A 14,045-nucleotide genomic window follows, 5' to 3' on the forward strand; every position below is an offset into this window, starting at 1 on the left:
ATAACCCACAAATGACTTTTTTTTTAACCTTTTCTAGACTACCTTATCTGCTCCATCAGTTTGATAATATTGCTTTTGATCACACCAATGTACGAGTCTTTACAATGCAAAATATTTGATAACATGTAAACAGTTTTATTTATAAAATAATTCTTATATTGGCTTAAAATCTTTCAATATCTATAAGGGCTTAAAGCTAACTTGTAAGTAATGCTTGTTAGCAATTTCTTTGCAGTCTAAATGATAGAATGGAACCATTTAGACATATCTTGCTCTTTCTTTTCCGATTTTACTAAATTTTTAATATTTGTACATTCAAAAATAGTGGGGTGAGTAGGTTATGACTTTTATGTTTTGTACATCGGGAAGTTTAGTAACAGTGCATGCAGTATTGGAGCAATAAACATGGTGAAAGCTACGTACGTGCACAACGCTCATTCTGCCAACATTTTCGTTTGCCGCTTCGTGCTCTTGTCTCAGGAAGAAAAGTCATTGTTGGTTGCATTCACAACTTAAAACAATAGGTCAAACAGCACGAAGAAGAGGTAGTAGTGCAAGAAGTGTTATGAATGACACCTGATAATGTGGAGAGTGTACGACTTGCCCTCAATAGTCTGGTCAGTTGAAGCGTTCACCTCTGGTGCTTCGGGTCCCGGGTTCGATCCCAGCTCCCGCCAAGTGAACTTTGTGGTGGACAAACACCGTGTTCGTTGGTTTTCTCGGGGTTCTCCCGTTTCCTCCCACTTTCTTCATTCCACCATTTCATTCATTACTCATCATCACCGTCTCCTTTAGCCTAGCCGGCATAACCGTGGGACGTAAAACTCACATATTTCATTTCATTTTCTGGTCGGTTGAAAAGTGGACCTACTCTTTTTTGGCTTGTACACTAATTTCTAGTTGTGCTCTTACCATTGTTGCACTACATAAAGAAAACAGATTTCAATTTGCTTTTATAATAATTTTAAAAAGGAGGATTTTAACTACTCCACCCTGTATATGTAAAAATGTAATCATAGAGAGTTGAATATTACACCATAATCACGGGCAGTAAAGCGACCAGTAAGCGCGAGAACAGAGTCCTCTGAAAACCAGGCTGCCATGTTTTACGGTTTTACGGTTACGGCTGAGATCATACGTTTCTTTGAACGTCTACCACACAAACCTGGCCGTGGTTTTAAATAAAGTGAAACAATTAATCATCTCACCATACTGCATGCTTCCAGTTATCAGCGATCCGAGCTACATGTTTGTGGCACGTGTGTGGAGATTGTGCTAAAGCATTATGGTCCCTTATCAGCTGTTCCGCCCGTCCAACAGACCTGTTTGTCCATGTCTTGTAACTTGTGGCGAACTGCGATTGTCGATACAGGTTGTGGAAGGTGCTGTATGAGTTCCTCTATCACTTGTATCGCAGTCGCACGATAGTTCTGAATAACAATGATCTTTTAATTTTTACCGGGACCTGTCTCGGGGTTTTCTTTCAGCCGCTGTTCCTTTTCGTCCATGTGGTTTTGCCGTGAATTTTTTAGACCCTCATCCCTCGTGACTCGCCCAAGAAACTTGCCATATTCGTCACGCTCGCACAACATAATTGAGTGCAAAAATATGCTCTCTTTGGAAATTCAGTGAGGTCACTCATTTTACAATATCACTGTCTGTTCAGTTCACTGCATGCTGCTGTTCTACTGCTCCTCACGTAGGACGGAGTTTGCTCTAACATACCGGTACCATGAGCAAAGGACTTGCGCTGCGGTCGCCGCGTGATCGTTGCTAACCCAGATATCTTACGTGTTTCCATTAAATTTGGTACACACACACACACACACACACACATATATATATATATATATATATATATATATATATATATATATATATATATATATATATATATATATCGGGTGTTATGGTGTTATAAAAGTGACTCCCACGGACTACCGAACACTATTTTACAAGTGAAAATAAAGCATAAAGCGAGATATATATATATATATATATATATATATATATATATATATGTAATGTGTGTGTGTGTGTAATTTTCGAGACGCGAATTGCGTTATGTGGCAGCGTCGCAGATAAAGAACCACAGAGAAGAGCTACAAATCTATCAAAAAGTTATATCGATTCTTTTCAGATGGCAGTTCAAGTTGATATACGTTGATACTAGCACCATTTATTAGCAGAGCAATCGATGTAGCTGCTTGATGGATTCGTAGAATAATGCTAATGGTTTCAAGTTAACTTACTACTTGCCACATAATGACATTTTTATTCTTTATAGCGACTAAAGGAGATGCTGGAGGATATGCCATAGAATTTTCGCTTTATTTCGACCTGAAGAATAGAGCTCTGTTGTTCGTGGGCATCATTTTTAAAACACACGATATATGTATATATATATGTACAGGGTGAACCATTTATCTTAATACACCCTTGTAACTTTTAAACTAATATTAAAAATATGCTGAGTTTTTGGACCCTGCAAATATCGATAGGGATCATTGTTTGACATACTCTGCCCTGTATTCAGATTAACAGTGTTGCCAATACTACATAAACTTATGTGTTTTTCGAATGGCAGTGTCAGCTTATTAAAAATTTCTAATCTTCTTGTCAGGTGACAACTTACAAAATCACATTTGTTATTCAGTGTTGCAAACTAAGAACGCTACAGTATCACAAACATTGAAATTTTACTGACCTCTACATCAGTAATAACGTAAGTGAGACAAATGGGTCTTTGCACATCCAAAGTACTTAAGTGTCTAATACTGTGATCATGATGTGTTGGATTTTGAGTGAATAGGAAAAAAAATTAAGAAATTAAAAATTTAACAGAATTAAAAACGGAAACCTTTATTTTGAAAAACTGCTCAAATAACTATCTCATCCAATATCAGAAAGGGTTTTTAATAGACGTAAATACCATAATGCCCTTGACAGCATTTTGATATCTCATATCTTTATGAAGATATGTTAAACACTGATAAAGTTTGCAACACTGCTTAAAATTATGTAATTCCGAGAACTTGCAATTACACTTGATAAGATTATTGTTGGGATACTATAGAAGCAAATGAATAGAACAAATGTTTTAAAAAGGTCTGCTACAAAATTTTTAGTCAATATGGAAATTTTTAGGCATTTTTTACCATTCCTTTTGCTTCTTCAGAACGGTTTGAGATATTAAACTTCAGTAAATCTATGATCTTTATTGAAAACCATCTATGTATCTAAAACTTTCCTTAATACTTTTTCTAAATAAAGTACTTTAAATCTAATTTTCAGCTCATTCTAACTTCGTTTGTTTCTATCATGTGGTTCGGATTCCACGTTAATCATTAGGTCCACGTTCCATATACCCTCGCTGCTGAACGGGACGTAAAACCCAAAAATCAATCAATCAATTGTTTGTTTCTACTTGTTCGAAATATACCATATGATGATTGTAGTGTTGGGCACTATGGTATTTGAAATTTCATTTTGCCGTTCGTCTCACTTGCGTTATTACTGTTGAAAAAGACTACAAAAGTTAGTTGCTTCTCAGTGCTTGTGATACTCTAGTGTCCTTATTTTGAAACACTATGTAAATGTAACACTGTAAGTTTCCATTTAATATTTAGGTTTGAAATCGGTAATTACGTGGCGTAGTGCCATTTGAAAAAATAGAACTTTATGTTGGGTTGACAACACTGTTAATCTTTATTGCAGTATACGTCAGAGTTAACACAAAATGTAAGAGGGGAAACCGTCTCCAAATATGACGCTTTCAATCTAAACTGAAGGAATTTTTAAAATGGGATGAGTCGTTTGGGCTGTACACTTTTTATGCTCCCATTTGTTAAACGAAAATGAAACTTTGCCATTTACGTGGATCCACAACATAAGTGAATGAAGTTACTGTCTGTTATGGTAACGTGTCGATTGCCAGCCACCATTTCAAACATGCCCCCATTCACCATACTCTTACAAAATTTTTTACCTCCTGTCCCGTCCTTCCCTCCCCCAGCCTCAGGTAAATGGTAACGTTTTATTTTCGTTTAAAATTGGGCGCATAAAGAGTATACAGTCGAAACAGCTCGTCCAATTAAAAAATATTTTTTTTCTTTACATTACATTTGGGGATTGAAAACATTACACTAGGAGACGGTTTCTCCTCTTACATTTTATTGTAATTCTGATAAGAGTTACCCTATGTTAGGAGACTTTTCAGACACCCTGTGTATATATATATATATATATATATATATATATATATATATATATATATATATATATATATATATATATATATATATATGGGGCTGTTATAGAGTCCGTGCTATAAAACAAATGCTGATAAAATTTTTTAGAATAATGCATGCTGTAATGAAATAAATGTTGAGATCTTTATTGAGATTTACATTTTGTATCATACAAGGTTGGCTGGTTTAAACCAAAAAATAAAAAAATAAAAAAAAAATGTTCGTAAAAGTGTAAGTATTCGTAAAATCTTAATGAACACACATTTGTGGGTTATCACGTTTCACTCCCATATATTATTCGTACTATATTCAGACCTAAATTCCCCATTCATTACTCAAAGAGATTATATTACAAAAGCAACTTTTTTTATGTAACTTTATGGATGTTTCTTTTGTGATTTTTTTATAGTTTATTATTATTGTTATGCAACCAAAGGAAAATTCTAAATATTGTTTCGTTTTAATAATGTTTACTATTGATAAAAAAACCATCGAAATGCAGTATTTTTTTTGGGGGGGGGGGGGGTCATACAAACCCCACGAGAAACATTTATTGAAATCAGAAGTATCTTTGGTATATATTTATGTATAAATTGGTCAGAGCCAAAGTGGACTCAAATAATTCATATCTTCATTCACTTTTCTTACTGATATGCAAATTAAGTCGTCGTACTTCTTTAACTTGGACTAATGAAAGTCGTAGTGAACTTACTTGGACTAAATTAGTTCTTCTGTACTCTGCAGTATTTTGAAATTGTCCATATGTAATTCTGTATACTTCTGCAACTATATATCTTTTTGTTCTTCTGAAATGACTCTTGACAATTATATTAACAAGTACGTAAAGATCAGTACACCGTATTTTTTATCAGGAGTCCTTCGTGAGTGAGTCGCAGACGCATCGCATTTATGCCCAATTAGTCTCGATTTCGAGTTCAAATGGAGGACAATTTCTCTTGGATGTAAGCCGAGAAGCGGTTTGGATTCGGCTTTAAGCGTATGTGGCCTCTTCCAGCATAACCCGGTTGTTGCATAATAACACCAAGACGAAACAAACTAATTTCTATCGATATGTGATATAAATACATACAGCAAATTATTTAAATCAAAAAAACCTGGTTTAAACCCATAAAAGCGGTTTTTTGGTTTTTTCAATAAAAACCATGGTTTTTGCCAACCCTGGTATCATACATAGATACACCACCACCATCATCTTCGACTGGGCTCCGTTGACATCCATACATTCCTGCAACCTCTGACGAAATCCGTGAATGCTGTTCCGTCTGGCATCGTCAGAAATGTTAAGGATATAGTCTAATCTTAGCTTTCAGGTCCTTCAAGTCCTTTGGTTTTTCCGCTTACGTCTGTGTCTTAACGCGACTCCATAACCAAAAAGCGGTAGACCTGAGGGTCCAAGGCGTGGTACATCTGCGCCCAGTCTACCTGCTAGGTAGCTCACGGTCAAGGTAGTCCCTGAAGACTTGTGCAAAATGTCTGTGGAGGGGAAGGGGGGGGGGCTTTTTCGTACTGGTAGTGGATGCGATCCTTGATTCCCAACCTAACCAATTTGGGCATCAGGAAATTTTGCAAACATTTGAACGTATGTCTCCCTGTCGTAGTGTTTTCATCGAAGAAAAACTGGCCTATGAGTTGATCCATTGATACAGCACACCACACATGCACGAAAGAGACAGCCCGAAAGGGAGTTTCATATTCATGAGGGTTTTTGTTCCGCAAACAAGACAGTTATGCCTGTTTACCCCCCTGAAACATGGAAAGTTGCCTCATCTGAGAACATGAGTAACTGCAGAATTTCCCTGTCATCATCTAGTCGTGTCACCATCAGTTGACAGAACTCCAGTCTCGCTTCTGGATATCTTACGATCCAGTCTTGGTAGCGATCGTTATGTCTTGTAAGAAACTTCCTTGCTGTTAGATCTTTAAACCAAGGCTTCGCTAAACAGACATATCCTTATAATTCCAAATTCTTGCAAAATATTTTATAACCTGTGCGTTTTACCGCATCGTAGGTTGTCTTAAAACCTATGTAGAGCTGGGGTACCTATAATATTTAATCCAATGTTGATCGGATACATTAGTGATCGTCGATTATATCACCTTATACAGGGTTACCCACGGCAAGAAGAATGTTGGGAAAAACAACAGATGTACTGCAACAATCGTAAACACGCAGGACAATCGAGATCAACGTCCAAGACTATTTCAAAAATTACCCTTCCACCCACAGATGTTGTTGATATGGTAGTCTAGGTGAGGGTGATCCATTATGTTTTTCTCCATCAAGGCGAAACCATCACTGCTGTGAAATGCATGAAATGCAGTACGAACTTGTTCGCAGGCATCCAGCATTAGTCAACAGACATGATGCCCTCAAATGTTATACGACAATGCTTGCTCAGGTATCGGTTAATTGACAGCGCAGACTTTTCGTTAGTTACAGTAGGAAACCTTTCTTTTACCTGCCATACTTGCCTGACATCTCTTGCAACGACTACTACTTCCGCATCTCGATCACTTCTTGGCAGGAAAGAATTTTTTTGATGACAAGGAGATGCGACGTTTGGTTGAATATTTTTCGCATCGCAAGCTGCAGCTGAATGCGACTTCAATTAACCAAATATTGGCATCTTCATTTCCTTGGTCTTCTGAAAGTGACGCATCAGTTGGACATTTCAATCGCACGTTAAAAATTCATGTAAAGATCCATGTATAATTAAGATTTGTTGTATTACAGGAAACACTGTAAGTCAACAAATTCGTGATCTAATCTTAATTTTGTTTCTTTTGCAGAAGAGAAGAAAAGAATGGGGATATAATGCTGGTAATTTAAAATTTTCTAGTGAACATGGAGAGAAGTAAGCACAGAATAGCATATCAGGGGACTTGATAACATCTGATGGGGTGAATCAAAACTGCATATATGATCGTGACACAGTGGCTAGTAGTTTTGCTATTGCAACATCATTCAGTAATTACATTTCTGGAAGCACTGCAGCGTGTGTGCATATACGCAGTTGCTAAGATGGGTGCATGCTTATGCAAAGATGAAGCATCTGAAGCCAGAGTGGAAACTGAACAAAACAACAGACATGTACAGTCTATATCGGCTGGTGTGGAAGCTAGTGACAGCTCTTATTTCTCAACAGGAGGTGGAAGATGTTATAATAAATTTCGTTCCTCAGTTACCGTTGATAGTCTTGTGTTGGAAACATTATCTGTTATTAGGACGCTTGTTGAAAAGTAAGTCATATTCGTATCTCTGTTGTTGTGAAATTTGTGAAGTGAATGTGTTTCTTTGTTTATAAAATGAAACGTGGTTTTCTACTTGCAGGTGAGTCATGAATGATAGATATAACTGAGAAATGTTATTTTTCCTACTATGTCTAGTAATAATTATAATATCTTATATAACGCTGGTTGCCATGCTGGAAGAATCTTGTAGCTGTCATTAAAAAAATCTTGCAACCCGATCTTTCTACTTACTCTTTATACAGTACAACTTTCTGAAAGCAAGAAAGATATCTCCACCCATGCAGCACTGCATCCTAGTGGACAAATAGTGAACCTCATTAAAGGGTGTACTTTGGCGCGCTTCCCCTCCCCGTCCAAAAGAATTCGTTGTTTCGGAAGTGGCGAAACTGTTTATTTATATATATATATATATATATATATATATATATATATATATATATATATATATATATATATATATATAAATATCAGTGGGAGGGCGATAGCAGGTAGCAAGCAAGACGACCCAGAATGTTGCACATGGTTTGACTAGAGATGCAAAAAAGCCGGCTTTTTTGAATCGATGGTTTTTTTCACATAAAAAGCCGGCTTTTTTGGGAAAAAAACGAGAATTTTGGAAATTTTGGCTTTTTTCAACTTCATGATTTTTCTATCTAAATAGCTTTCTTATAGTATATTCTATAGTTAGATAAGAATTCCATGACCTGAATGTGATATTTCGCTCTGAAATTCACCATCAAGATGGATGGAGCACATGTTTTACGAATTAAAGCTAACATGAAGAATGTAGTATTTGAGGGTAATTTTAGAGGCTATTTAACTTTATTTTAACTTTTGAGTTATCGACATCTTTTTTCTTCTCTAGTTTGTCATCCGTGTTTCATTTCTAAGAGCTTTTAGTACTCTAGCTTCTAGCGCAAAAGTTAAACTTGCCCGTTTTTCTATTTATCCGTCAAAGCGTACGTTTTTCAATATATCCGTCAAACCGTACTTCCACATTTCTGTTATACTGTAGCTGTGAAGTGATTTAGCAATAATTTTTCGGACACAACCTTGAATACCAATTTATACAAATAATCAGTAGCGGATTTAGAAAAGTACTTTAGGAGGGTTTTTTCTGATTGTTTCGTTTCCTAAAAAGTCCTAATTTTATTTGGGAAGTGCTTGAAGTTTATGAGTACAGGCATAACTAATATTTCGTTTCGTTTATATGTTTCGCAATAATCTTCCGGATACAACTTTAAAAATCATTTTATACTGAGAATCAGTGGCGGATTTAGAAAAGTATTTTGGGAAGGGTTTCTTACTAATGTTTAGTTTTTTTTAAAACATTCGTAATTTTTATTTGACGGGAGCTTAAAGTTTATGAGTAAAGCCATAAATAATAGATATTTCGTTTGTTGCAGACATTCCGTAACTTTGGGGAACGGGCTTAAGTCCGAAAGACCGCCCCCCTAACCTTCGCAAAACCGTCACTGCTGGTAATTAGTAATAATAACGATTTAAAAACAATAAAAAAGGAAGTCGCCCAACTCACAGTACACGCACTATTTCTACATTCACAGATGGAATGAAGAAAAGCTTTGTCAGAATGGTCGAATGCTGGTTGAATCCCGGACTTCCCGATAGAAGCGCAAAAGCTAATCACTCAGTCATGTTTGTTGTGCAGTTGTATTTAGCTTAACTTAAATATATTCCGTAGTCTTTTTTTTTTTTTTGGGGGGGGGGGGAGAGTTCCGTAATGATATGTTGAATCCCTCTTGTTAAAAATTCAGAAAACTTGAGGATTGGGTAAACTGTGATGGTGGTTCTATAAAACTTAACTGTAGAATTTCAAGAATATACAGAACCAAAAGCTCTAGATGTGCAGCCTTTAAGTGTATCATATAAATCTAAGTATTTCTCTTATGTTTTATTTTAATTTTATTTTGTTTCAAAAAGAGGGTATGGAATATTTTGAAGTAAAAATACTACATACTATTTTGCTAGTTATTTGTGTATTCTTTAAAAAGAAGTGTTTACTTTTAGGGTTGGCTGGTTTACACCAACTTTTTTTTTTTAATAACTGGTTTAAACCACAAAAATAAAAAGAATGAAAAATGCGAATCGTGTGAACTTCACGGTAACGTTTCCAGATATCAAACCACCTGCCATAGTTTTATTTCCCTTTCACCTTTTAATCAAGGTGTCCCATGCTCAATTCTCGGTCGAACCACAAACCTTCTTTCATGCGTAACCCAAGTAGCGGTTCGGATGTCAGTTTAAGCGAAAGTCTTCTCCTTGATAACCTCGGTATTTCGTAAGGATGTTAAGCCTAAATATACAAAACAAACCAAATTGTATATTTCTGCATGCCTAAATGCGTGTTGTTTTATAAAGAAGCCAATATTGCTTAAATATATTGATAGAAATTGGCAAAATTTATCGATTGCCTACGTAGCTTCCAACATTAGCTTGGATTGGAATTTCAATGATATCTACGTACCGGTACTAAATTTGTAATTTAATACCTCAGTTTTAGCGTACTGATTATGCTACGTTGACCTTTAAATTTTACATGCAAAGCAATAACAGGATTTTCCCGTTATTGTCTTACATTTCAAGTAATGACGGGATTTTCCCAATGGCTAGGGCGGGAGATTCTCAACTTAAGAAATTTACTGACCGCACTTCTTTAAGCTTATGGTAGTTCTTCCGGCATAACCCCGCTGTTGCATAATAACATCAAGGCGAAACAAACTTATTTCTGTGAATATGTAATATAAATATATAAAGCAAAAAATCTAAGTCTAAAAAGCCTGGTTTAAACATCCCCCAAAAAACGGGTTTTTGGCATTTTCAAAAACAACCACGGTTCTTGCCAACTCTGCTTACTTTTGTATATAGGAGGGGCCGCGGTGGCTCAATGGTAGAGCGTTCACCTCTGGTGCTTGGGGTCCCGGGTTCGATTCCAGCCCCCGCCAAGTGAACTTTGTGGTGGACAAACACCGTGTGCGTGGGTTTTCTCGGGGTTCTCCCGTTTCCTCCCACTTTCTTCATTCCACCATTTCATTCATTACTCATCATCACCGTCTCCTTTAGCCTAACCGGCATAACCGTGGGACGTAAAACTCAAAGATTTCATTTTTTTGTATATAGGAGGTTAAAAAATTCTTATTATATACATTGGTTAATCCTGTGGAATTCATAATGTAAATATGTTGAAGAAAAATTGTTTGAAATATTTTTTCGAAGTTCATAGTTTATTTTCGATGTTTTATATTATTATCAGCATCAACCACTAATTAAATGATTTTTTGTGTTATAGAGAAGCGATACAAAGTCTGTTTTATCAATTTAAAGCAGTATTTTGAAAAAAGCCCAAAATTTCCCAAGCAAAAAAGCGAAGCAGAAAAAAACCGAGTTTTTTTTCCCAAAAAAGCCGTTTTTTTTTCGAGCCCTTGCATCTCTAGGTTTGACTCTTTGCAAGAGTCGTTGCATGTCCCTTTCAAGACTATGTGTACAGCGGGGGACACTTCTAAATGGTACAGCCATATGGAGATTTACGGCTAAGGTGTACCATTTAGAAGTGTCCAGCGCTGTACATGGAGAAATATTTTAGGGTTGCGAGATTTTTTTAATGACAGCTACAAGATTCTTGCAGCATGGCAACCTATCTTTACCTGCACTTTTGATGGTTATTTTTGTTTAATTCACTATGATACCCAAGGTTTGTATGCTTGAAATATTTTGGTACGAGAAATTAATTGTATTAGTTTGGAAACTATTCCATTCGGAACATTCTTTACAAAATTATTGAAAGAAATTTTATATTCTGACGACATTGTTGAGTTAGTGTATATATTTTTGTGCTTGAGGTTAGGGTAGCCCTCTTTCGAACTACTTTACTGTTTTTACAGACATATTTTGCAATCTATAAATCAAAGCTGTAGCACTCAATCTTCTCAAATATTCTTAAAGTTTGCAACATTGCTACGTATTAAATATATATTTTTCTTCATTACACAGTCATCTTATATACGTTGCAACATTACGTGATGTCATTAGAAAATAGAAATAAAAAATGCATACCGATTTGACAACATTGCATTACTTACAACATTAATGATAATGCTTTTGGATAGCCTCTATGATACGTATGTTACTAAAATTTCTTATAGATTTCTTAAATAAATTTAAAGTTTGAATTTACCTTAAAATTTTACCATTGTTTGGATTCACTTTCCCCAAATCTTTATTTTGCCGTAACTTTCTCATTTGTGCCTATTAGAACCTGTAACTTTGGAATATGTTATACCTTTAGAGCAGCGTTTCCCAACCTTTTTCAACTTGCGGCACACTACAGGTGTAACATGAATTCTCGCGGCACACTTATAGAATTATTATTATTATTATTATTATTATTATTATTATTATTATTATTATTATTATTATTATTATTATTATTATTATTATTATTATTTCTAAATATAAAATACCGTGGCATTTTTTTCTGTGATTACTGACATCCTTGTCACGGAGAACAAACTCGATCAGTGGTATTTTTCCATAATAAATCATTATGCTTATTTTTCATTTTAATTTAAAAATAGAAAATAATTGCAATAAGATATAGGACTCAAGTTTTTAAAAATACACTTTCTTTCTCGACAACTACCCAACCTTTCACTACGAAGGAAGATCACTAAATAACGAACGAACAAACAAATATCTTGTACTTTTAAAACACAAATGTAGGTAATTTGTATGCATGTTTGCTTTGCTGAAAGAATTGAATAATATTTTAAAATTTCAAATTGTGAAATAGTTTGCAACAATAAAGAAGCAATAGTAGTCATAACAATAAAAAAATACTTTTTTTTTTAATACAGTGTGAAACTTAGTGTGAAAGACAGTATGAAAAGTAACACAATATGAAACTTAAAACTGTGGATTCCCGGTAGAGGTTCATAGCAATATGAAATACAAATATACCTTTTTTCCCTATGTCTTGCAATTTGATTGCTATGGAATTAATAATATTGTTTCGATTTCTTCGCGGCACACCAGCGACCCATTCGCGGCACACCAGTGTGCCGCGGCACACCGGTTGGGAAACGCTGCTTTAGAGGGAAAATCTGAACTTATCAGATTATTCAAAACCCATTCTACAGTTGGGAATAATTCTTGGTTAGCTAGGATAGCACGGCATAATGCCATGTTTACTCGCGTAATAGTCGCACTTTTTGTACCAATTTTTTAATGTGAAAATCCAGCTGCGACTATTACGCGAGGAAAGTTGCCATTCAGTTATCGCTGCAATCAAAACAGTTTCGAATTCTGATACATACAGCATTGTGGCAGCATAAATAATAAAATATAGCCTACATACGGTAAAATATTAAATATGTAAAAATTAAACTCGTAACTTACCGATTCGTGAGAGACAAAAAGTTTTATTGGCCTTGGCATGAAAGAACGATATATTTACATAATCAGGAAACACATGAATAAGAACTACGTAACACCACAAAGAAGAAACACACACGCACAAGAAGTGTCAGAAAGTCACTATTCGTTCTTATCCGAAGTTTCATTTCTGACATATCTGCGTCTGACGAATCTGGGTAACTGTTCTACAGAGCATCATCACTTCCGTCCGAAGCATTGGATATGCAGGTCTTTTTGAAGCTTTTTGATACGGTGTGAGATGTTCTCGAAGACTAACTTTGTACTACCCACTTGCATAAAAGTTCGAGAGATGGACGCTTTATTTTGCCACCGGGTGTTTCCTCCTTGTTGCCCGGACTCCCGCAAGATAAGCAATTTAGAAGTAAGTCTCGTTCACAAGACAAAAATCCCGTAGACTGCGACTTTTGGAAGTGCGACTATTATGCGAGGGCGGCTATTATGCGAGTAAACACGGTACCTTATTTTTACATTTGGTGACACACATTCCACTTATCGGAAAGTGTAAACTTTCAAATATCAGATGCTCATTTTGAGAGGTAAGATGTCAAAGGAAACAATTCTTTAATTTTTCATCAGTCGGAAGGATAATTAAAATTTTGCTGTGACATTTCAAATCTTGAGCAGTTAATCATCGAACGTTTCAGCGTTTATAACTACTGCTTCTAGTTACCGAAAGTCTTTTTCGTATCTTCTTGCACGGTGGCTCAGTGGTAGAGCGTTCACCTCCGGTGCTTGGGTCCCTGGTTCGATCCCAGCTCGCGCCGTGTGGACTTTGTGGTGAACAAACACCGTGCTCATGTTTTCTCGGGGTTCTCCCGTTTCCTCCCACTTTCTTCATTCCACCATTTCATTTGTTTCTCATACCGTCTCCTTTAGCCTAACCGGCATAACGTGGGACGTAAAACTAAAGACTTCATTTCATTTTTTTTATATCTTCTTGGTTACTTTATTGTGGCTTAAATTGCATTCTGCAACTCTGTATATTGCGCGTCTGGCTTGCTTAAGCAATAAAGTTAGGTAGGATAGAAGGTGTAGCCTCATTTATACTCGGGGGGAGGGGGTCTGTAATGT

The 14,045-nt window shown here is 35.9% G+C and overlaps 1 protein-coding gene across 3 annotated transcripts in view; it reads left to right on the forward strand.

Annotated features, from left to right (window-relative positions):
- The window catches only part of LOC145673723 (RING finger and SPRY domain-containing protein 1-like), a 124,250-nt gene that overhangs the window by 27,205 nt on the left and 83,000 nt on the right, over positions 1-14,045 (forward strand). For all 3 annotated transcript variants that reach the window (XM_081743436.1, XM_081743435.1, XM_081743434.1), the window contains exon 3: positions 7,062-7,511. In XM_081743436.1, coding sequence (XP_081599562.1) covers positions 7,192-7,511 — 320 coding nt within the window. In that variant the 5' untranslated portion in view covers positions 7,062-7,191. The remainder of the gene's footprint in view (positions 1-7,061; positions 7,512-14,045) is intronic.

The sequence above is a fragment of the Thermobia domestica genome, chromosome 17 (assembly GCF_964235325.1).
Source record: "Thermobia domestica chromosome 17, izTheDome1.hap1.1, whole genome shotgun sequence".
Classification (NCBI taxonomy): Eukaryota; Metazoa; Arthropoda; class Insecta; order Zygentoma; family Lepismatidae; genus Thermobia; species Thermobia domestica.